At 41.8% G+C, this 26,109-nt stretch overlaps 1 protein-coding gene across 1 annotated transcript in view; it reads left to right on the top strand.

Annotated features, from left to right (window-relative positions):
* Nucleotides 1-9,459: 9,459 nt before the first annotated feature.
* Nucleotides 9,460-26,109, top strand: part of CRTAM (cytotoxic and regulatory T cell molecule) — a 29,542-nt gene continuing 12,892 nt past the window's right edge. Inside the window, exons 1-5 of the mRNA XM_077893913.1 lie at nt 9,460-9,638; nt 16,392-16,538; nt 19,390-19,542; nt 21,774-21,917; nt 22,862-23,023. Of these exons, the coding sequence (XP_077750039.1) occupies nt 9,593-9,638; nt 16,392-16,538; nt 19,390-19,542; nt 21,774-21,917; nt 22,862-23,023 (652 nt within the window). The 5' untranslated portion in view covers nt 9,460-9,592. The remainder of the gene's footprint in view (nt 9,639-16,391; nt 16,539-19,389; nt 19,543-21,773; nt 21,918-22,861; nt 23,024-26,109) is intronic.

Raw genomic sequence — 26,109 nt, forward strand, 5'->3', positions numbered from 1 at the left:
GGCACCCAGGTGCCCCCGACCCCATTTTTGAAGTAAGGTATGTGAGGCTAATAGAAGTTAGAATAAGCCATGTATGCAAATTTATACTCAGGACACGAATGCAGGTTTTGGGCTTTTTTTAAAAAAGATTTTACTTGCTTACTCATGAGAGACACAGAGAGAGGCAGAGACACAGGCAGAGGGAGAAGCAGGCTCCATGCAGGGAGCCCGATGCGGGACTCGATCCCGGGTCTCCAGGATCACAACCTAGGCCGAAGGCAGGTGCTCCATCACTGAGCAACCCACGTGTCCCAATGAATACAGGTTTCCATGGACAGAGCCAGCTCTGGGCACAGTTTACTTCCTGTGGAAACAGCAGCTAATGCTCATATCTGACAAAAGACCAAGCTACGTTTAGCCTTGTGGCTGGTTCTCGGTTATTCTGAATAACTCAGTTCTCTGCTTGACAGATTCCCAAACTCCTTTTGCCCTCTTGTGCTGTATGTAAAGTCGGCCTGCACATCCAGAGAAAATGAACTCATGTGCTTTGGATTTGTTTAAGCTGAAATCAGCAAAATGTCTTTTTTTTTTTTTAAATAAGTTGAGAACCAAAAAAAAAAAACCCACAGTCTTCCTTCTGAAGAAACGGAATACTTCATTTTGCCAGAAATAAACCCAGATGGCTTGCTTCTGGCCATGAGAAGCTGCAGGTGTAGATAGCTACTGGGTACCACTGCGTTGATGGGGCAGTCCAGAAGATCTGTGTGTCACTCCAGAAGAACTTCATGCTGTACCAGAGAGGCAGCCCTACTTCTGGCATCAGACAGAGCTGGGTTATTATCCCGGCTCAGTTGCTTAGTAGATGCCTTAAACTGTTTTCACCCATAAAATGGGTACATGGGTCTTAATAGCATGGTTGTATGATACGGGGTAACAACTATAAGATGCCTAATTGGGACGTCTGGGTGGCTCAGCCAGTGAAGCGTCCCACTCTTGGTTTCCACTCAGGTCATGATCTCAGGGTCCTGGGATCAAGCCCAGTGTTGGACTCTGTGCTCAGCATGGGAATCTGCTTGGGATTCTCTCTTTCTCTCTCCCTTTCTGTCTGCTCCCCACCCTATTCATGCACGTTCTATCTCTAAAGTGAATGAATAAATAAAATCTTTAAAAAAAATGATTTTCTCTGCTCTGCCCCCCCACCCTCTCTTGCTCCTTCTCTTAAAAACAAAAAAATAAAATGCCTAATAGAACATGCTAATAAGATACTACCTGCTAATAAATAAAGAATTGCTTTTGCTAAGGCCAAAGTAAAAATATCACACATGTAGCCATTTTCTTATCTGTGGAAAATATCAGGGACAAGGAATGAAAGTAGCCTCATTCATACTGGCATTACTTTACTATTATCTCCCTAGGTTAGCATCCGCAGTAAGAGAACGTGTTGGTCCAATTCTGGGGTTTACCTAAGAGGCTGCCTTAATGATTTACTACCTTCCTTTTAAAAACACATTTTTCTTTGATCCTCATTCTACGAGGTAAGGAGGGCAGGTATTATAAACTCAATATACAAAAGAAAAAAAAAAGACTGAGGGCGTGGACTCATTTATCATTCTACAATATTGATTGAACACGATGTTCTTGGCAGGGTGGCAGGCTGGTGCTCCAGGAGCAAATAAAGCAAGGTCCTTGTTCTCATGGAGTAGAAAGAGAGAGACACTGAATACATAAACAAGATAATTACAGAGGTTGATCAATGTTGTCTAGGAAGAAAACTGGGCTACCCGATAGTAACTCTGGGAGGGATGTGGGGCAGGGTGTACTTTACATAAGGTCAGGTGTGGTGTCCCCAAGCAGCTGGCAAGGAAGCTGCCAGCTAAGGTTGAGTAGAAGCTGGTCATGGTGAAGAGCTAAATGACGTTTCATAAAGACAACAGGTGGGGCACCCGGGTGGCGCAGTGGTTGAGCGTCTGCCTTCAGCCTCAGGTCATGATCCCAGGGTCCTGGGATCGAGTCCCACATCAAGCTCCCCGCAGGGAGCTTGCTTCTCCCTTTGCCTGTGTCTCTACCTCTCTGTGTCTCTCATGTCTAAATAAAATCTTAAAAAAAAAAAAAAAAAAGACAACAGGAATGCAGATGCCCCCACATGAAAAGGAGATTGTTGGGTTAGAACACAAGGGGTCAGGGAGCTAAAGCTTAGTAAGTGCAGCAGAAAGTGAAGAGAAACAAGACTGGAGAGGTGGGTGGACCCAGACATAGGATCCTGTATACCAGGGGTTGGCAATCTACTGGCCCACAGCCTGTGTTTAAATGGCCCATAAGCTAAGAATGTTTTTACAATTTTATTTTTTTTTGTTTTTACAATTTTAAATGGTTAAAGAACACCAAAAGAGGAATGCTAGTCCTTGACACATGCTAATTATGTAAAATATAAATTCCACAGCCTATCAATAAAGTTTTATTGGCATAGAGCCATGCTCATTCATTTACATGTTACCCAAGGCTGTTTCCAGCACACAAGGGTGGAGGTTAGTAGTGGAGGGCCCATAGCCCACAAAGCCTAAAATATTTACTACTTGGTGTTTTACACAAAAAGTTCACCAACTTCTGTTGTAAACTATGGTGAGCCATTTGGATTTTATTCTAAGCCCAAAGAATCCAGCACAGAAACTAGTTTCCCTGGCATAACAAATCAACAGATTGGTCATGTTTAGAGACTGGCAAAGTGATAGCCAGCATTTGTTGAGTGCCGATGTGGATCAGACACTTTTCTAAGTACATAATGGGTGTAAACCTTTTCAATCTTCTTGACAACCCTATTCAGTAGATACAATTATTATTCCAAGCTTACAGAAGAGGAAATAATCTTACAAAGATTCAGTAACTCACCCAAAGTCACATGGCTGGTTCGTGTTAGCGCAGAGATTCGAGCCATCAGTCTGGTTCCAAAGCCTAGACTAATCGCTTACGATATTTTTGCAAAGAAATTTTAAGGAAAATATTGCCCAACCCTGAGGCACCTGGGGGATACTTGGTTGCTTCAGAATGCAGTTGGAAACCGCTGGTCTCATTTAATCCCCTCGTTTGCAGAAGACCACCCCCTGGGAAGTCATTTGTCCTGGGAAAGATGTGTCAGCTGAGACGTGAAGCTGCCACTTGCCGGCCTGTGGTACATTCCCCCAAACCACAATCATCATCTCTTCTTGGGTTGTCTCTTCGGCATGCTCCAGTTGATTTAATTCTAGGCAGAAGTCTTTAGAACAAAAGCTTAGCAGACTCTCCTTTTGCAGGCACGTCTAACCTACCATGGTTTCTGTGGGCCTGAGATGGAGCCCCAGCCACTGCGCTGGGCACTTGGGATGCTATGTTTCATTCATGCCTCCCAGTCACCTTATGCTGTAATTATTCTCCCCATTTTACAGATGAGGAAACTGACACCAAGAGGCAAATACGTCAAGGGCTACAAGGCCACTAGTGACCAGGCCCAGGTGACAAGTCCGGTCTGTCTGCCTCCTACTCTCCACCTCATACTCATCCCACTAGCCTTCACTGCTGCCAAAAAGCCTTTTCTCAATAACTAACTACAGTGGCTGCTGCTCTAGTTTAGAAACTCCACAGCCACTCTGTGCCTACTGCAAGCTCGAAGCCTCCCTCCACCAGCTACGAACTAGCCACCTGAGGCATCTGCTGGGAAATGCAGGCAAGGCCACTTCTTGCCCTGGCCTTGGGAAAGGCCACAGGTTCTTCGCTTCAGCCAAGAAATGTCAAGAAGAAAGTTTAGGCCCCTCTCGTAATTACAACAAAAACCCCAGTGGCATCTACGCATGGGGAAATCCCCTATCCTTTCTGACCCTTAAAACAGTCCATCTTTCATGTATTTAATAAATGTCTCCTTTTTCAGGTTTTTATTCCCCCTCTGACAACCAAGGTTGACCAACGGTGATGGTGGGAGAGAGAGGATATTTCTCTAAAATCTGTCCCCACGCCACCCCCACCCCCACCAAATGTGACTTCCTATTGGTACTGGAACACACAGTAGGAGGATTCATTAAGTGAAGATCAAAATGACAACCGGCTGTCAGTGGCAAGGCTTCACCTACCAGGTGGTCAGCAGACACCTTCCATTTGAAAACAGGTAGGAGGTCACTCCCTGACCACCGCACTCCAACCTCATCTTTTCCTTCCGCTGGGCTAAGCAGCCACAAGAGCATCTTCCTCTGCTGAACCCCCGGGGGGCCACAGGCTGAAGTGGGGGCGGGGAAGGGGTAGGAAGAACCGTGCAAACCACAACTACTTGTCATTCACAGTCCTAAGCCTCCTTGTGGCTCTGCCCCCACAGACCATTTTAAACCTCAGTCCAGTGGACTATCGTGACGTCTGTCATGGTCTGTGACCAGTTCGATGTCACAGCCGTGGGTGAAAAAGATACACTCATCATTGCCCACAGTGCAATCTAAAAAAGGTAGGGTCTTCTTTAATGCTCTGAAAGAATTAGAAATCACACATCCTTTTAGGCTTCAAAGTAAAAAAGAGCATCTTAAATGGAGAGTCCATTCTTCCATTCACTCGCTCACTTGAGAATTTTTTTCACCTGCTGTTGAGGGGCCGGTGCCCCAGGTCTGATGTTCAGATGGAGATTTATGTGCACACGTTTAAGGACAAAACCTGTGAAAGCAGCGAGACACGGTGGCCACAGAGGCCTCCCCTGAGCCCGATCCCCCAGAGGGCTCTGGAGCTAGAATGTTTCCCTTCAGAGTTGTTCCACCTTGAGACAAAGAGGACACAACCACTTAGCCCCCTGCTGGGTGCCCCACGGAGGAGGGAGGATGTTGGGTGAGATGGGTCTCTTCCAGGGACAGCAATACCCAGAGAGGGACCCAAGTGGCATGTCCCATCCTTCCAGCCCCTGCAGGGGAGGGAGATCAAGGGAGAGTCAGGGGGTGCACTCTAAGTGCCAACTAAAGACCAGCACTTAATTGAACTAACCTGAACTTTTTTCTCTGAATTAGATGATCATGAAATGTGGGGACATATCAGGTTCTCCTTAAAGTGACCCTACAACTGATTCAACATAAGACACAATCATTAAAAACTCTCCTACTGTAAACAACCCGGAAATCAAGCTACAGGTGAACAGGTCAACAAACTGGGGTGTGTTTACATAATGAGCCACTACTCACGGCTAGAAATGAATGAACCCAGAACACACGCTACCGCACGGATGAACCTCCAAATAATTATCCAAGTGAAAGGAGCCAGACAAAGGAAAGTGCACACTGTATGATTCCATTTATGTAAACTTCTGGGAAACGAAAACCTAATCAGTAGAGACAGGAAGCGGATCAACAGTGGCTTCGAGAGGGGAACTAGGGAGGAACAGGAGGAAACTTGTAGGGGCGATGGGACTGGGATGTTCACGATCTTGACTCTGATGACACTTTCACGGGTGGATGCATATGCCAAAATGTGTCAGATGGTACACTTCGAATAGGCACAGTTCATTATGTCAGTTATACCTCAGTAAAGCTATCTGAAAAACAACTGTACCATGGAAGGCTCCATGCCAGCCCTCAGGAACACCAAGGTAAACGAAACAAACTCTGCATTCAGGAAGCTGGGAATCTAGCAAGGGAGACAGATGCATACTGAATGGAGTAGAATGCAAATCGGAATAAAAACTGGTATGATAAAAAGAAAAAGAAAAACTAATTATGGGGCAAAGAAAAGTGGAGAGGTGATTTTTTTTCTAGGAGTACAGAGGACAGTCATGGCTAACTATGTACCAGGCACTATGTGTATTAACTTTTTTTTTAAGATTTTATTTATTTATTTGACAGAGAAAGAGAGAGAACAATCAGGTGGAGGAGCAGAGGCAGAGGGAGAAGCAGGCTCCCCACTGAGCAGGGAGCCCAACACAGGGCTCCATCCCAGGACCCTCAGATCATGACCTGAGCTGAAGCCAGATGCTTAACTGACTTAACCAGGTGCCCCTTAACCTCTTTCATTCCTACAGAAACCATCTGAGTGCTGTCATTGTACCCATTTCACAGGTAAGGAAATAGGCTCTGTCTCCAGAATCCATATTCTTAGTCACTAGCCCCTAATCCTCTCTGAGAAGTGCCACATTTGATCTGGGTCATAGAAGAGGACTGGAATCTCCCCAGAGAGAAAAAGCCATTTTTGGCAGAGAGGGCAGTATGAACTATGACCCAGTAGGACCACAATTACCAAATGTACTCTATACTTGAAATGTGGCAAGAATTTTCTATGAGCATATTTTGGGTCAGGATTAAAAGGAGGGGCTGAAAAGTAGATTAGGGCCAGGGTGTGAATGGTCTTTGATGATTTGCTAAAGAGTCTGGACTACAATCTTCAGGCAAAAAGAAAAAACAAAGTTTTTGAGTGGAATAATATTTGGGTTTTAGAAAACAGAAAAGCTACCTGTCTGCAGTTAAATGAACACCTGGAGCATTTCATGGAAACCCATTCACAGGTATTGCACTAAAATCACATTAAATCAATAGATTGGGGCTGGACTACACTGTAATTTTAATTATGATCTCAGAATATTTTATTCTGTGGTCACATGAGTCCTATATTCATTTTGTTTTCACCTAAGTTTCCATACATTTTTACCCAACAGAGAAAATCACAGAAGATCACCGTTGGAAAAGAGAGAAGCAAGGGAGGGTACCTGGGTGGCTCAGGTGGTTAGGCGTCCAACTCTTGATTTCAGCTCAAGTTGTGATCTCGGAGTCCTCACTGAGTTCCTTGTCAGGCTCCACACTCAGTGGGAAGTCTGCTTGAGAATTTGCTCTCTCCCTCTTCCCCGGCACATGTATATATACTCTGTCTGTCTGTCTCTCTCAAATAAATAAATAAATCTTTAAAAAAAAGAGAAAAAGCAAAGTGATCCTTCTCCAAGCCTCTACTGAATTTAGTTCAGAGCTGGACCAAGATATTTTTTCCACCAGCTTAAAATGAAAAGTCCCATGATGACATTTTTACTTCTGTTTCCTATAAAAGTGGTTTTTGACCCCCTCATACATTCAAGTCACAGAATATGCTCACGATCTGGAAAATAAGCATCTAGGTCCAGACATGGATGCTAATTCCGTGATGGCCCATGTGACCGCCAGAAGTAAATTCCTTTTCCTCTGTGCTTTGACAGGAGTGTCACAAAACCCTACAGGGAATAGCACTCTTCCAGGTGAAAATGTGAGAAATTATCAACTAACCACAGGCAATGCATATCTCCTATGGGAGGCCCAAAGAGACACCTTATGCCCCATTCTTTGGGCTTTCTTAAGGAGATTGGAGACAGGGTACAAAAATGAGGGATCACCCTACAGCAAGGACATGGCAGTAACAGGAAAATTAAATGCTTAGACACGACAAACCCTTAAATATAAAAACTGGAAGTATCTGGAAGGAATTTGCAAATGCAAAAAAAAAAAAAAAAAAATCAGACCAAACACTGAAGTCTTGGCTTGTCTTCTCAGCTCTACCACTGACTATATTACTTCAAGCTAATTCCTTAATTCCCTACTTTTATTTTTTAAAGATTTTATTTATTTATTCATGAGAGACAAACAGAGAGAGGCAGAGACATAGGCAGAGGGAGAAGCAGGTTCCTTGCAGGGAGCCCGATGTCGGACTTGATCCCAGGACCTTGGGATTGTGCCCTGGGCCAAAGGCAACGCTCAACCACTGAGTTACCCAGGTGTCCCTAATTCCCTATTTTTAAAAATGGTAGGATGCGGCCTATCCATTCCCTGCTTCCATAAGCAAGTCAATATATGTTAATATAGTCAACAAGCAATTTATGGAGTCTCCTCTGACCCTGGCACACCAGCTGGTAGCAGAATGAGAGCTAGCTCCTTTATGTCTTGATTTCTGTTCCACAATACTGTCACTGTGGTTCCAACTTGACTTATGATACCCGGAGAGCTTGTTAAACACACAGGTGGTTCCTTACTCAAGTGTGATTCTGATTAAATCACTCTGGGGCTGACCCTAGCAAACTGCATTTTTTGGCTGGAGGCCCAAAGCATTTATATGATCATACAGTTTAGGAAACATTACCTTCTATCATGCTATGCCCTACAAGAAAATTCTATTTTCTCTCCTCTTTTCATCCTATATGTTAAAATGGGTAAAATATTTGAAGGGTGCCTGGGTGATTTGTTCAGTTAAGTGTCCAACTTTTTACTTCAGCTCAGGTCGTGATCTCAGGCTCCTGGGATTGAGCCCCACACTGGGCTCCAAGCTCAGCACAGAGTCTGCTTGAGATTCCGTCTCCCTCTCCCTCTGCCCCTCCTTCCACTTGCACACACTCTCACTCTCTCTCAAATAAAATCTTTTAAAAAATAATAGGTAAAACATTTGAAAGACATTTTTGATGAATAAAATTCTCTACTCAAGATATCAACACATTTACAGAATAAGCAACACTTATTATTTTTTTTAAGATTTTATTTATTTGAGAGAGAGTGTGTGTGTGTGTGTGCAAGTGTGCTCAAGCAGGGGGAAGGGGAGGAGCAGAGGGAGAGGGAGAAGCAGATTCCCCACTGAGCAGGGAGCCTGATGCGGCTCCATCCCAGGACCCTGAGATCATGAGCCGAACTGAAGGAAGCCACTTAACTGATTAAGCTACCCAGGCACCCCCCTCTTTTTTTTTTTTAATTTTATTATTTTTAAAGTAATCTGTACACCCAAGTGGGGCTTAAACCCACAATTCCAAGATCAAGAGTCATGTGTTCTGCCAACTAAGCCAGGCAGGTGCTCCATCATTTTAATTAGAAACAGTAAATATTATTTCCTTTATTACTTTCCAAATACTGCAGTCTAGACTCTATCTTTTAAATAAGCTTATTAGTATTTTCTGTGTGGCCTGGAAAAAATGAAGTAGTATATCTCAATTTGCCCCAATTAATGACAATTAAATCCTAAAATGGTTCATTTGCCTATTATGGACTGGAGTAGTCCCCCAGTAGATCATATTCTCCTCAAAAACAAGGAATTGATCTTTTACATATATGACATCTTAGAACAATACATACTAGATGTCTGGATAGATGTAGATGGATGGATGAACGGATGAGTAGGGAAGATTGATACCGATTTTTTAAATGATCAAATAACGTGAATGAATGAGTTCTGGCCCTAAATACCATAATACGTTGTTGTAGAAACAAAACATATTCACAAAGGTTTAGCAAAAATTGTCTTGTTATCATTGTCTAATATACTAGAAAAGTAAAAACAGGGTTACCACTGCACAGGGAAATTTTAATCTCTCCCCCACCCATCCTCCCCCCCAAAAACCTTGCTACTAGTTGATTTATCAGTACTACCCACATGTGGCAGAATGATTTGTGCCACCAACACATCACTCACACCTCTCCACAATCGAGATGACACATGCGGTTCCCTAAATGTTCCACCTGGAGGTATTTTGGGGGCAGCTAAGAGGGGGCTTCCAGAACCAATGGAGGAGTTGAGACACATGAGGTCACAGAGCTACTGCCTCTCCCCCTTCAAAAGAAACCACTCTGCTCCCTTTATTTCAGAATCTAGAGGAAGTTGACAAAGTGTGACAACAGCACGGCACAGTATGTGGTGGAGACTTTGCAGCTTGCTGGCTTGGTTCCCCTTACAAGGTAAGGATTTAGAGCTAATTTTTTATGATACTCAGTTGACTTGACTTTACCAAATTTATCAGTTGACTGCATTCGCGGAGGGCCTACTACAGAAGACAACCCAGGTAAATATGTTATTACTTTCCAAGCTGTACCATGATCACACATGGGGGGATGTTACCCCTTTATTTAATCTCTTGTTCAATTTCTAATGGGTATGGGTCTCTGTGGGGTCCATGTTATGGCAAAATGTGACAAGCTTATCAGGCTCTGTCTTTTAAATAAGTGTAAACCAGGGGCAGAGCAGAGTTTTGGATTTTAAAAACTGCCTTGCTCTATAAGCCTTAGCCAGATAATTTAAGTGCTCTGAAAACTCAATTTCTGCATCTTGAAATGAAGATGATTAGCAATGTTCAACTACCAAGCTCCCCGGATTTTTAAAGGGATCAAATTCCAAAACATGAGAGCACTCTGAAGATGGCAAAGTGCTATACAACTCTTTATTAGTTCAGAGATCATAATGAGCCCTGTGAAAAACTCGTGCTTAGATGAGGCAGCTATACTTGACATTTTATTATAATTTTCAAATTTGATTTTTGATGCTTACTTAATTCTAACGTAGCACATGAAAATTAAAGACACGGTTACCTTTTTAGCACAGGTCAAATTATTCCTGCTCTAAAGGGTGGGGGGAGGGGCCAGGGTGTAGGTGTCTCTAAATCTCTGATTGCAACTTGTACCAGATTGGATTCTCGCAAAAGAACCCATATGTACATGTACTGCTTGCTTGTTATGTGTACTTCCGAATATTGAACTGAATTATAGTTATATTTCAGGTAATGCACCTACCCTTCTAAATCTCCATTCACCATAGAACTGCATCTGAATGACACGATTTTAAAAAGCTAGATTTCTTGTTTTATGGAGTATTTCAATTTCTTATTTTAAACAATTAAATTAAGTGCGTTCTTTTTTGGTCCCTTTGCTCCGAGGCACTTAATATGAATTCAATATTTGGTAATAAATAATATTAGTTTCTTCAATAAGTGGCTTAAAGGACAGCTCCTACATTCAGGAAAAGTACACTTAGCTAAAATTAGAAAGTTTTCAATGATTCCAAAATTTAAAGCCCTTCACTGACTTTCACTTTTTGAGGATTCAAGTTATTGCCTCATAAAAATACCTTACAAAAAAAGTTTTAAAATAAAAACAATAATCATGATTTAAGGCAAACCTAAAATAACTCTTAGAATACAGATTATTCAAATACTATTTATAGAGACAGGAGAAAAATATATTCATTGTGCCAGGCACAGGAGTGAGCACTTTATACTAATATTTCAGCCTAGCAAATTGAGGTATTAATGTCCCCTACCCTAATTTCCATGAGAAAATAAAGTTTAAAAGCAGTTAGGTAACCTGCCCACATTTTCATAGCTAGTAAATCAGCCTGCACAGCACATATATAAGAATTATCTCATGAAACATTTAGAGTGAGTGTGTGTGTGTGTCTTTCTACTAGATTATGGTAGAAAGTGTTTCTTAATGCAGATCTAAAGTTTGAAAGCCACTGATTTATACAATTTGGAAGATCTGTTATTGAAAAACCCCAATCTGTAAGCTCACCCAAAGGGCCACCCAAAAGGCAGGTATGCTCAATGAATACAAACTGTCCCCTCTGACTAACCTTGCTCAGGCCAATCAGAGTCCCAAACAGGGAAGGAGTTGACCACGTTGCTTTCTTGTTACCAAAAAGGCATCAAATCATCAATTTTGGCAACACTTTACATTGCCAGCTGTCTTTAGCTATGAATCATGGGAAGATCACTGTACCTTCTACTAAGCAACTTCTAAGGCTGCCAAGAATTATGGGCAAAAGTCCCATAATCTTGGAGCCTGCCTCTTTTCAAGGTCACTACTCACATAGATAGCCTCTAGATGGGTAAAATGCAGTAAGAATGAAGAATCTTTCAAAATGAATCCCATTCACCTATATCGTGGATGATGAAAATCTACCAATTTGAACCTTCTATTCTGGACTTTACAAAGAACAGCTGCATATTTAAGGTTCTGTTGAGATTCTTTTTGACCATGTTTGTTGTTTTTGACCATGAAAAGGTCCCACTTTTCTTGACACTTTGAGATGTCTTCTTGAAAGCCATACTGGAAATAATTTAATTTTGGCACAGCCAGATTCATCTGTACCCTTGCGATTTTCTCTGTTGAGTCAATCTAAAAAAAAAAAAAAACTAATAATCCTTTTTTATAATGATCTAAATTGAAGCATTTTTGTTTATGACTTCATAATAGTCATGTACGTAGGGCTCTGATTTGAGACACTCATCCTCTGTCTCTGGTTTAACTTAGCGCAAGTCTTTCTTATACAACATAATGATAACAGAGCCAAGGTGGCATCCTATTACATTGTTTATTACTGACTATATAAATGTCCATGTTTTTAGCCATTAATTCAATTAATACTTAAAATATTATTTTGAAAATAAAATCTTGGTGTTAGGTCCTGGGACTATAAAACGAATGACAAACAACTTTCCTATGAGAAGTTTGCAAACTCCACAGAGAGATACTTATAAGCAAATATAAAGCAATGTGCTAAGTGCTATAAGAGAAGTCCATTCAAAACCTTTAAGGATCTGGAGGAGAGGGCAGGTCATCATGGGGAAGGAGGAGGCTAAAGACTGGTTAGGTGGATTTGACAAAAGTGGTGTAATTTGAGTTGAGTCTTGGAGGAGGTAAGAAAAGTATCCAGGTGGTGGCATGGCACCTCAGTGGCTCAGTCAATTAAGTATCCAACTCTTGATTTCAGCTCAGGTCATGATCTCAGGGTCATGATGATCTCAGGGTCCTGAGATGGAGACCTGCATCCCTGCATCAAGCCTCCAGGCTCCTCATTGGGAATGGAGCCTGCTTAAGATTCCCTCTCTCTCCATGGCAACCTTCTCAGGTCTTCTCCCTCTTCAGGAGCTTAGTATTATCACTCAATAAACTTTGCTTTGCTGCCCACTAGAGAGAGAGAGAGAGAGAGAGAGAGACACTCCTTCTACCCTTCCCCCAACTCTAAAAAAACAAAGAAAAAGATATCCAAGTCAGTAGAACAGTATGGACAAAGGAAAAGGAAAAGTGTCTTCTTGAGACTGGACCTGGCAGTGGCTGGTGACCACATTAGATACAAGCAGAAGTGGAATGGAGCTGGTAGTGTATCTGTGCTAGGTGTGTGTGAAGCCTAGGGGGACACAAGAAATGATGAGTTCCAATGGGACATCACAAGTTTGGGGGCCCTACAGGACAGGCTCATTTGATTCTGGAGTTTTAAAATTTATTGCATGTAATCATTAAGTTACTAAGGTAAGAAAAAAAATAACATTTTACTCTTTCTTGAATCTACCATGATAACCTCTCATAGAGAGGAGATCAGACACTGCAACTCCCAACATCTTGGGGGAAAACCAAGGAATCTTAAGGACTGCTCAGGTTTTATCTATGCAAGCTCTGGTAGATGGTTGTGACTGCTGCTTGCTCTTTGGCTTGAGGGTCAGTCACAGGTGCTTTGGCATGAATCCACTGCCCTGACAGGACCATTAGAGTTCATGAGATTGCGGGTGGAGATGATGAAGGTCACAGCTTCTATTTCTATATATAAACCAGTCACAATCTATAACCCCAGCAGCTTCCTAACACATGGTCTTGCATGGATGGATGAATCTAGTCAGAAGTCAATAATCCACTCAGTAAACACGACCTACCAGCAATAAGTGGGGGACCTCCCAGGAGAAACACCACCGCTATTCACTGCCAAGCTTTGCACACTCAGCATCTGTGGAACCACATAGGGCTAACGTGCAGACTGGAACTCTGAAGCCCAGCTGGGGAGCACAAGGAAGGAGGCTCACAGCACTTGGGATCTACCCAAGAAAGGCTAAGGGTGCATACAGATATCCGTGTTTCTAGAGCCTGCAGGGGAGGAAGTGGTAAACAGAGAAGGTAACCCACACCCCACTTCTCTGACAAAGGTGAAAGTAGGACTCCAAACTTAGATGGAAAAAAAAAACATAAAAGGTGGTTCCAGTTTAGTTTGCAATGACAATGAGAGAGTCCTGGTGAACTTCCCCTTAGAAGATGTGCCATCAAAATGCAGGTACAGGGATCTTCCTCTTCCATGCTTGAGCAGAGCCTAGACCCGCCGAGCTATCTTTTTAAGCACTTGCAGCTGAAGCAGTGTGAGTCTGTGGCTTCTCTCTGGGGCTATTCTTCCCTTCTACAATGATTTCCTGTCTCTAAATCAAACATGGGTCTACATGAAAACACTGAATGAGAAATCAGCCTGTAAAGCTAAAGGCAAGGCTTGGAGCAGAGTCGAGAAAGCAGCAACTATCCCAGGCCTCAAGCATCGTCCTTTCCAAGTGATACCCAGGTGTTTATATTTGTGGTCTATAGGCTGATATTAAATTCTCGACAACAAGAGCAAACACTAATCTCAGGAGATACGATTCTTTAGCATATGCTAAAAAGCCCCCTTACATTTCATGACAATGTCTTCAGCATTATAAGAATCAAATAACAATTTAATTCAAAAACACATATCCCAAGAAAAAAAGACATCCTTAAAATGGATGACATTTATTCATAAACAGGCTGCAGATAAATACCACTCCCATTTCCCCAGATGCAGGCTTCCTGTCTAGACAATCACTTTGCCAAAGGTAAAAACATGAGCAAAACGTTTTAGTATCAACTTCTGGACTGGAGGATGAAATCAGGGCATGTTGCTTAACTGCGGTCTTTTTTCTATCATTGATTCAACCTAGTAACTTCCCTCCTGTCTCAGTATTCTTATTAACAACAGGAGACCAAAGACCTGTCCATCACCTGCTCTATGTTGCCATCATGAAAGCTGGCGCTAAACCATTACTTTCCAAGCTCACACTGTGATAGTTTCTATAAGGAATGAATTTTAGAGAAATATAGTCACTGCCCTCTAGAAACTTCAACCTGTGGGAAGCAGGATAACACATAAGAACTCAAAAATAGAGCAAGAGTCACGATGGGAATGATCATGGAAGCAATGGAAAGTAGACAGTTCTAGATTCAATTTCTTGGCTCAGAAACTCCTTAGCCTTAGAAGAAATTCCATTGTCATTTCAAAGCATCTCTACTAATATTATCTTTATTACTCAATTATGAGTTGATTTTATAGATAAAAGTATTTCCAAATGATGCAACCTAAGCAGAATTCTGGGCTTATGCTTCAATGCGCTTATGAAAACACAGTATCTTTTTATCGACTCTTTATTGTTCATTATAGTATTGGTGATGATATGGGTATTTTTCCATTACAACTCAAGCGAACTTTTTTCCCCATGAAAGTCAATACGAATACAATACAACGATTCTGGGTTATTATTGCCAGAAGCTAAATTGAAATTAATGGCCTAGGAATGGGACAAACTAAAAAGTCTACATCAATTAATTCCCAGGGCTCTCCAAAGCACTTTTCTTAATACTTGAAATTCATCACAAGGAAATAAATTCCTTGTTTCTTTCTCTCTCTCTTTTTTAAGGTTTCAGATGATGCAGTAAAACTCATTACGTTGGCTATTCATAATTTATAAACCCCCACAGTATCCTTCTGTTTATGAAAGTGTTTTGTACTTTCATTGATAAGAATTGTCTAGTCCTCAGAAAAAAAGATTTTTTTTAAATTTAAAACTTGAAGAAATAATGGATGGCAATAAATGTGCCAAATCAGCAGCAAAGCCAATTTATTTTTTTTTTTTATCAATTTCCTTTTTGGGAGAATACATTTGCAGCTGCTTACAACCAATTGTTTATCATTCTTTGGGGGTTGTGATTTGGGAAAAATAGATTCTCATGTTTGCCTGGAGAAAGTGCTGCTGTGGAAAATTGAATTGGAAGAGATCTTAGAACATGCTCTCTCTGACATACAATCTCGTCTGCAGGTGGGGCTTAACCACTCCCGGTGAAGGTGCTCACAGGAGCACTACTTGGGATCCTAGACACATAACTTAAAGCCACAAGTCACCTGTTTCATAAATTGAAGCCAGAAAGGTTGAGTTTTCTGGGGTCTCATCATTTAGACAGTCTGACCTAGTTACAAGACCATGGACTTTGAAGCCCATAGACATGGGTACAGATCCCAGCCCCAGGACCTGTGTCACCTTCAGCCTCTATTCCTTCATCTGTAGAGCCAGAGAGATAATTCTTTCTTTACACAGTTAGTTCAAAAGCTAAATTAAATATAGGTTAACGTGGCTGGGCAGAGTTCCTGGCCTATAAGAGAGCAAGTGCCCAATACATGTTGTTCAACATTTTCCTTCTTTCCTATCAAAAGACCACTCTTCATTCAGGCCTCCTTCGGGTGACATCTTACTGCTCCTAGGTAGGATGCTTGCTCCTTTATACTGATTTATGTTTTGTTTCTCTAGGAAGTATGTTATGAGGGGGCCCCTGGGTGGCTCAGTTGGTTAAGTATCTGATTCTTGATTTTGGCTCGGGTCATGAGATCAAGCCCCACCTTGGGCTCCATGCTGAGCATGGAGACTACTTAAGATTCTCTCTCTCTCTCTGCGCCTCTTTCCCTGCTTGCTCACTCTTGCTCTCTGGGGGAAAAAAAAAAAAGTATGTAATGAATGACAGAATGAATCCATGGGTTGTGTTGAGAAGACGACCTTGGCTCAGCTTGGAAGTGTCTTGGCCCATGCCAGCCTGACCGTCCCCAATTCTCTTTCTCTGCAGAAGCCTTTCTGACTAACCACACGGAAACAGTCACTGTGGAGGAAGGCCAGACGCTCACTCTCAACTGTGTTGTTTCTCCAGAGAAGACCACCTCCCTGCAGTGGCTGGCCCCGTCAGGGTTCACCATTTTTTTAAATGAGCATCCTGGTAAGTGAAAGAAAAAAAAATAGCCACCAGACCTCAACCTGAGGGATTTTCCAGACAGACAAGTTGGTGGGATAGAAACCAGCATGAGTCACCCAAAAGGTGGGCTTGGCCCACCTACTATTACATGGGGATCACACCCAGAGGCCTATCATTTTACACATAGCTGCTTTTTCTGACAGGAAGTCTGAAATGGAAACCCCACCAGAATGGTTAGTAAAGGGGGCTCAAGTTACAAAGCACATTTCCTTGCCCACACCTCACTGCCACGTCACTCTTGTACTCAGCAGCCATGAAACTGCCAGCAGCACCAATGACAGACAGGCCGCAGACTAACCGGAGGCCTTTTGTCCTCGAGCAGCTAACACCATCGCCCCACATCTGGAGCCAGCTGCTTCGTTTTTCATCTGTGCAATTCAAAGTCCCATCACAAAGCTCCCTTCCAGATATTGCCTTTTCTCCTGCTGGTCTCAACACAAAAGCAAGATCCCTGAGCACCTGAGGAATGGACAGGACATAGACTTTGGAAGAGAGAGCACACGTTCCTATTTTCACAAATACACACTGAGTCCCAGATGTCTGAGAGGGAAAGGGACTCTTCCCCCAGCCCCTAGTTTTATTGAGATCTAATAAACAGGTAATACTGTATAAGGTGTAAAATGATCTGATATTTCATATATACTGCAAAATAATCACCACAGGAGGTCTAGCTAACATCCATCATCTCACACAGTCACAAAGGGTTTTTGGGTTATTTTCTGAAGGAAAGGGGTTTTTTTTGGAAAGGGATTTTTAAAAGTCTCTTTAGTTCATCTCTTTGGGCAGGATTTCACTAAGCCCTCCCCTTCATAATGAGACCATTGTAAATCTCCATTTAATATTCTGAACTGCCAAATGCTTGGAAAAGTCTCTGAAACAGAGAATTTCATTGTGCCTTGTAGAAGTAGAGCCTCTAAAAAACTTGATATGGTATGAAACATTATTTTTTTAAAGATTTATTTATTTAGAGAGAGAGAGAGAGCATAAGTAGGAGGGGCAGAAGGAGAGGGGGAGAGACAAAATCTCAAGCAGACTCTGCACTGAGCATAAATCCCAGGACCCTGAGATCATGACCTGAGTGAAAACCAAGAGTCAGAAGCTTACTGAGCCCCCCAGGCACCCCTCTGCATGAAACATTATTAAATATCACTATGTTCAATGTAAGCTAACCATATATTTCAAGCTAAGTAAACTATTCATAGTAGATTCCAATAAAGTAAGTAGATGTGAATTGTTCTGAGAGAAAAACTTTGAGTAGAGATCATTCCTGTTAAATAATGCTTTCTCGTGTTTCAGTTTGGTTTTTAATAAACTGAGGAGATGAGCACTGTCAAATTTCTGCAGTAGAATACCTTGATTGAACTCGGTGATGTCCAACTGAGGGTCATTCTTGCCTTCAAGGGGACATCTGGCAATGTCTGGAGGGAGTTTGGATTGTTGTAACTGGAAAAAGGCAGGGGGTGGTCTGGCATCTAAGGAGCAGAGGCCAGGATTGCTGCTAGACATCTTCAGGTGTACAGGGTAGCTCCCACAACCAAGAATTATGGACTCAAAGTCAATGTGCTGAGGCTGAGAATGCCTGAATTCTAGCCCGGGTAACATCGGTGTCAAAGGACACACAACCATTAGTTCAGATGAGAAACAACCTTCCTTGGTCAGCCACTCAAGGTTTAACTATTTTTGGCTTGTTTATGTTATAAACCTAGGAAGGAAGGAAGGAAGGAAGGAAGGAAGGAAGGAAGGAAGGAAGGAAGGAAGGAAGGAAGGAAGGAAGGAAGGAAGGAAGGAAGGAGAAATGAAGAGAATGAAAGGAAGAGAGTACTTGATTCAGCAGCACATATACTAAAGTTGAAAGAAAGAGAGAGAGAGAGAGAAAAAAAAACAGTCATTTCAGGAGCCTCTGATTTGTTAAGGGACCTAAGACCTGAGATATAGAATCAAACAAACAGCAACAACCCCACCCTCAACACTTGCTATATCTTTAGGAAACTATAGGGGCACTTGGGTGGCTCAGTTGATTGTCTGCCTTCGGCTCAGGTCATGTATGATCTCAGGGTCCTGGGATCAAGCCCCATGTCAAGTTTCCCTGTTCAGCAGGGAGCCTGCTTCTCCCTCTCCCTCACCTCCTGCTCATGCTCTCTCTTGAGATATCTCTCTCTCTCTCTCTCAAATAAATAAATAAAATCTTTTAAAAAAATATTTAGGAAACTTCAACTAATAATAGACCTCTAAAAAATTAAAAATAAAAGGGGGTGCCTGGCTGGCTCAGTCAGTAGAGCCTGAGACTGACTCTTGCTCTCGGGGTTGTGAGTTCGAGCCCCACATTGTATGTAGAGGTTACTTAAAACCTTTAAAAATAAAAAGCACCCAAATGGAGTAATGGATAGCCATACATTTATCATCCACTCTTCACATCCATCTTGACAAGACAACCTCAGATCAATCAGATTTCAAAGAGGTAAGTCTAATGGGGCATTTTTTGTAATGTAAAAAAAGAAAAGAAAATTTAATCCTCCTGCAACCCGAACCATTCACCAGCATCGGGTTAATCTCCTACGTGCACAAATAAAGCAAATGGTCTATTTCACAGGTCCCAGTATCAAAATATTTCATTTCCTAAACTAATGTCAAGCTATTGAGAGGCATCCAGCTGGGAACACTAGGATTTGGAAGGCAGCTCAATCGAAGATGGGACATTTGTTCTGTCGAAGTGTGAAATTCAAAAGCCATTCCTGCAAATAATCAATCCACTGAGAGATTAGATTCCTCAGATCGCTTTCTTCCTAACAGCTCTTTTTCCCCCCCTCTTGTCCAGCTTTACAAAATTCCAAATACCAGCTTCTTCACCACTCCACCAATCAGCTCTCCATCAGCGTGCTTAACGTCAGCCAGCGGGATGAAGGCGTGTACAAGTGCTTACATTACAGTAACTCCGTGAGAACAAAGGAAGTAAAAGTGATGGTGCTAGGTAGGTGCCTGACAGCCAGCAAACCCCCGCACGGGAACAACAGACTTAGGAACAGGACAGATCGTTCTCAGACTTAACATTTTACTTAGAAATATTGCCTAGCGCAGAGCATTTTCTAGGGCACCTCCAATCATCTTTTGTTGAAAGGAAAAACAGAAAGGAGCATTTTGACTGGCGAGCCCTAGATTAAAATGTGACTCTGTGAAATTTGCCCTTGGCATGAACTAAGTTTCCTGTCTCGGAGACTAAGAGAAAGGAGAATTGATAGGTGATAAGCTGCTACGATGCACCCAGGCACGGTGCTAAGCTCCAGGGAATCAAAGAGGAACCAGGCACATCTCTGCCCAGGGGGGTGGGCACATGAGTTTAGGAAGGCAAAACATGCATGTAAATAAAGGTGAACCCCACAACAGCATATCCTAAGATTGAATGAATTCAGATGTAACTGCACCGGACACTTGGCTCACGTCCTCTGCCGAAGCCAGTTCCCCTCTTCCAGTGGGATGTGGGGTTGGGAGGTGTGGGTAGGAAGTGACGGAATCCTGATTGCCTGGGACTCGCTCAGTTCTGTGGATGCTCGGCTGTGTTTGGCATCAGTCTTTTTTTTTTTTTTTTTTAAGATTTTATTTATTTATTCATGAGAGACACACAGAGAGAGGCAGAGACATAGGCAGAGGGAGAAGCAGGCTCCATGCAGGGAGCTGGATGCAGGACTCGATCCCAGGACCCCAGGATCACACCCTGAGCTGAAGGCAGACGCTTAACCACTGGGCCACCCAGGCCTCCCTGTTTGGCATCAGTCTTACCCTCTTTACTTTTCTGCTTTTTGTGACGGACCAGATCAATTATAAACATTGCTTTTTGTTAATCTCTAAGCGATGCAATTTCACATATCACAAGTGAGTTTCTCAGGCTTCTCCTGTTGGATGAATACAGCGGGGGGCCTGCTATAAAGTAAAGGCACGGAGACAAAGTATCTGGGAAGGAACGGCTCCCTAGGGGTTTTGAGAACCAGTGTGACTCAACTCATCCTCCTGGCCACCCCTCATAGCACTCTGGCTCACGCTGCTTGCGTGCCCTTCTGGGCTCTTGTGCCACTCCACTCGTACCTCTTTCCCTGCCCTTAACACATGATCCTTTAACTAACAGCTTAGGGGCTGAGTCTATCACACTGTTAGCTTCTCAAAGGGCTTTATCTTTTCCATATTTGTACTGTCAGCATCGAATGCATCCAGCGCACACTTGGAGCTGACTTTGCAATCTCAATGGCAGATAAATGAGCAAATCAGTGTGAAAGGGTGCAGGCCTGGACCAAAGTGTGAAGTAGAATGGGAAAGAGGAGGAAGTTAGCCTACTTGACCCTGGAACCACACAGGTTTAAATTGTGCAGGTGCACTTATATGCAATTTTTTTCGATAAATACAGTCCAGTACTATGAATGTATTTTCTCTTCCTTGTGATTTTCTTAATAACATCTTCTTTTCTCTAGCTGGCTTTGTTGTAAGAACACAGTACAGAATACATATACAAAATATGTGTTAATCAACTGTTCATGTCATTGGTAAGGCTTCCCATCAACAAGTCAAAAGTTACACAAGGATTTTCAACTGTGCAGTGGTCAGGGGAGGTGTCAGCACCTCTAACGTCCACATTGTGTCAAGGGTCAACTCTATTTCCAAGACAGGAGTAGGAAAAAAAAAAAAAAAAAAGGACAGATGGGCCCTTTATAAGAGAAATGCATCTTTGATGTTAGCAGGGAACAGAACTAACTCACCTCGAGGTGAATCATACACTCAGAAAAGTCTAGAACCATAGCAGCCAACTCATAAACCAACTCCGTCGTGTCACAGACAAGGAAACTGACCCACCAGGATGTTGAGGGACATACAATAGTTCTTGCAATCACAGGTGGACCTAGAATTCAGGTCTGTACTCCTCACCTAGTGCTCTACCAATCAACTACAGTCATACATCAAATGTAAAAATTGTTGTTGTATTACTGGGAATTTCCAGGGACTAATCATACACTGGGTAACCAGCAATGTGACCAAGGTAGCTTTACAAGTACCTAAAAGCCCTTTAAACTATAGTCTGAGAAAGATCAAGTTTAAAAACAAATGCCCATTATTTAGACCATATGGTACAACGATCCCTTTAGATTATTAGATTCCATGCTTTCCTGGGATATGTAGACCAGCTAACTGAGCACAGAAAAATCAATTCTCTTCCAGCAACACCTTCCATGCCAACCCTGGAAGCTTCAGTTATCAGAACGCAAAATGGAAAGGAACACGTTACACTTAGATGCTCCACTGTGAGAAGTAAGCCCCCTCCGCAGATAACATGGATTTTAGGGAATGACATAGAGCTCTATGGTAAGTGGGGAGCTGGTTCTCTTTCCTCCTTTGTTTTCCATCCTACTTACATTTCCAAGGAATTTTTAAATCCTCTGGCACCCTCTGGTGGCATTAGGTGCCCGAAAACAACACTCAATAACTCTTCAGTTCTTCTCCAGACAAATTATCTTTATAGCCAAACAAGATTATGCTTTCGTCTTGAAAGCCTATCACAAATAATGTGATTACATGTGTATACTTAGAGTAGAAACTTAAAATGGAATATTATAGCTTCTTAAAATTCAACAAAAGTTCATATCTAGGTACAACTATTACCTCCGCATGAACTTGTTAGCAGACATAAAATTGAAAATACATTTAACACGATGCTTGTGTATTGGAATAGGTAAGATCCTCCTTATACACTACAATGTCATACCCTCAATAAACATATATTATGGAGAAAGAATCTAAACTCTGAGTAGATTGAAGCAGGGTTCAATGGACTGAAGCAGGATAACTACTTCAGAACTGTTTATAGTTTGCTGACATTGTAACATATGTTACATTGGATTTTACATAGAGAGAGGTTTGGTCCAGTGCCAATTCTACACCATTATAAGACCTATTCTTTCATTTGCCTTATTCATTCAACCTGAGTAAAGTCTTGGATCTTTGTGTTTGACAACATCAGGCTGTCCTTATGTAACCACAATAAGCTTTGGAATTTTTTTTTTCAGCAGTGAAGGTTTATACCAACCTAACCACTGTTATTCACCTGCTTCCCTCTGTGACGAGGGCCAAGTGTGTACGAGGTTGCTGGCTGAAGCTAGAATGAGCTTAGAAGTCTAACAGCTTAAAAAAAAAAAAAAAGTCTAACAGCTTTGCCAAGATGTCCCAGCCGTTGGTCCCTGAGAGAACTAAACACACCCAGTGGTATTACGTAGCCACAACCTCATACATCTCTTTAACTTGCTCCATAGGTGAAACCCACCATGAATTTGAAATGGATGGGAAGAAATGTAATAGCAGCAGCCTCCTCAGAGTCCACACATATGGCAAAAACTCAACAGTGAACTGCATCATCCGACACAAAGGTCTACAGGGAAGAAAACTGGTAGCACCTTTCCGATTTGAAGATTTGGGTAAGAAGAATGAATGACGGTCTTTAATCATTTTTAATTTACCCTAACATTACATTATCAAACAAAATTAAATGGAATGGGAAGAGTCCTTCAGAGTGAGATCACTGTCCACAAAGCTCTCCTTAGCAGCAAATTCCTTTAATGATTAAAATTTCTCCAGCTGTGTGCTAGAATGCACCTGTTCCAACATTCAGAACCCCAGTTGTGCAGAAAGCCTAGCAGGGCGCCATATGCAAATAGTGTCATGATTCCTTTTTGGTAGTGACAGCTGGCATAACTCGGCCTTCAACAGTTTTATTGCAGTCATGTTTTCAGAGAGGTATCTGTGCTTCAGATGGCCTCTGTGCTTTATCTTTGTAGTCAACCCAAAAGGAGATAACAGTGATTGAAATAAATCTAAACTTGCTGGCGTCACTTTATGTTAATATAAAAGACTCACACAGTCAAATTAAGCCACAATTACTCTTTAGATATATTTTGTTAATGACTGTTTTTGCAGATTTTAGTTTAACCATGTTAATATTCTGGGGAGAACAAATACTAACACATAAAATGCCAAATGGTAAATGTGAAGAAGAATTGCCTCCATTTTCAGAATGGGTTCTGAAATTTCTTCACCAAAAGCAAATAATAATAATAATAATAATAAAATAATAATAATTTTTAAACTCTAGAAAACTTTCTCTTTTTTTAAAAAAGAGAGAGAAATTGTGAGGGGGTGGGGGCAGAGGGAGAGAGAATCTCAAGCAGACTTTTTGCCCAGCACAGAGCCTGAGGCAGGACTCGATCCCATGACCCTCAGATGATGACCTAAGTCAAAAATCAAGAGTCAGACACTTGACTGAGCCACCCAGGTGCCCCTAGAAAACTTTTTGATCCAAGAAGTATCTAATAAGAAGTAGCATGAATCACACATCTATAATTAATAAGACTCTGACCTCTGTTATTTGTAAGGTGCTACTCAGTGTAAAAAGAATTCCTGAAGTGCAAGGATTCACTCACACTAGTGAAGGAGGGAGCTGGATGAGGATATGTTTGTTGAGAAAGCTCTACATGAAATAACTGCTCATGCAAGACACTAATTAAGGAGAATGCCATCATGGGAAAAGCGCCCTGCAGCCCTGTGGGGGTTGCTGCTGTGGCTAACAGCTCCCCTCTCACCACCACATGCTTTCCATCAGTCACTTTCTCAAACCAAAAGTAGCAAGTTTTGAGGAAGTTGCCTCTAGAAGCCTGGGGCCCCCTACCCTGGGCTGGCTACTGTCATCTGATGCAGAGAGTCCTGCCGCTCCTTCACTGTTCCCCTCTAGCCTCTGTGGTCAGTGGAGCATAGTGCATGCGGGGCATGCTTCTGAAAAATATTCAGGTTATTATTATTTTTTTAAGATTTATTTGAGAGAGGGAGAGAGAGAGAAAGAGAGAACACATGGGGAAGGGGGAGAGAGAGAATCTCAAGCAGATTTCCCATCGAGCATGGAGCCTGACGCAGGGCTTAATCTTACAACCCTGAGATCATAATCTGAGCTGAAACCAAGAGTCAGACGCTCAACCGACTGAGTCACCCAGGTGCCCCAGACATTCAGATTCTTAAACAAGAGAACCAATGATGCTGGAAAAAAAATATATATATATATATATTATAATTTTTTACTTTTTAGCTATTGTTCAGGCCATCTACAAAAATTACTCCTGAGTGGAAATGACAGTTTCTTCTCCATTATGGCCATGGTTCTGTAGGACTCAAAATCCCAGCCATAAGATGCTTCTAATTAGAATAAGACTTGACTTTTATTTCTGATCTATCGATTACTTAGCACCCACTGCCAAGATTTCCATAAGTATTCAAAGAGCAACTTCAGTATCAGCTATCGGTGGCTTCCATTTGTTTACAGCTTTTTTCCCTTTGGCAAACTATTACACTGACATACAGATATTACACACGTTTTGTTCATCCAATGAGTTTAAAAAGTTTGATTAGCTGAGAGGTGCTTTAAAACACATTTACAAGTAAGGATTCTGACCCCTTTCCTTCCCACACTCTGCAAGGTAGGACCTGGGAAAATGTAAGCATCATATCCGGGGCTATGAGTAGTGTCTTCCTTTGAAAAACCCACACTTAGATATTGTGAAAGTGTGATGCTTGGAGAAAGAGAACAGAACAGGAATAGAATCAGACCCTCCTCAAAATGATTTACTTCATTTATTTAGTGTTCCAACATGAGGGATCTTGATTTCCTATTACTTAACTGGAGGTGAAATAAAAACAAAAACTTGAGTGACAATTCTCAAACTTACTGACTTCAGGACCCCTCTACACTCCTACAAATAATTGAGGACCCCAAAGAATTTTTATTTATGTGAATTGTATCTGTCAATATTTACATATTAGAAATTAAAACTGGAAAAAAAGTGTGAATACTTATATATTTAACAAATAATTAGTCCACTACATATAAACACAAATAGTATATTTGTGTGGAAAAAATAACTATTTTGCAACAGCAAAATATTAGCGAAAAAAATGGCACTGTTTTTCATTCTGAAAATCTCTTTGGTATCTGGCTTAATAGAAAATAATTAGGTTCAGGGCACCTGGGTTGCACAGTTGGTTGAGCGTTTGACTCTTGGTTTTGGTTCAGGTTGTGATCATAGTGTCCTGAGATCAAGCCCCATGTTGGGCTCTGTGCTCAGCGTGGAGTCTGCTTGAGATTCTCTTTCCCTTTCCCTCTGCCCCTCCCACTTATGCTCTCTCTAAAATACATAAATCTTTAAAAATTACGTCCTCATAACTTCAGCATTCAATCTCTTGCAATACGTTGTTTTGCTTGAAATATATACAAAAATATAGCCTCACACAAATAGGTAGTATATTAACACACTTTTCAGATAATTGTGGATTTTCTTCTTTGATACTACCCTAAAATTCAACAAGAGGTGATTTCTGAAAGGTTAGTTGCTATATGGACTCTGGAATTCTATCAATGAACTTTCATACCCTTGTGACATTAAAGTTATTTGACAAACTTGCACTTTGGATAAATCTTTTGTCCAGGCATGATTTTGTAACATCGTGCTTTGGTCGTTTG

Source organism: Canis aureus, chromosome 3, assembly GCF_053574225.1.
Source record: "Canis aureus isolate CA01 chromosome 3, VMU_Caureus_v.1.0, whole genome shotgun sequence".
Classification (NCBI taxonomy): domain Eukaryota; kingdom Metazoa; phylum Chordata; class Mammalia; order Carnivora; family Canidae; genus Canis; species Canis aureus.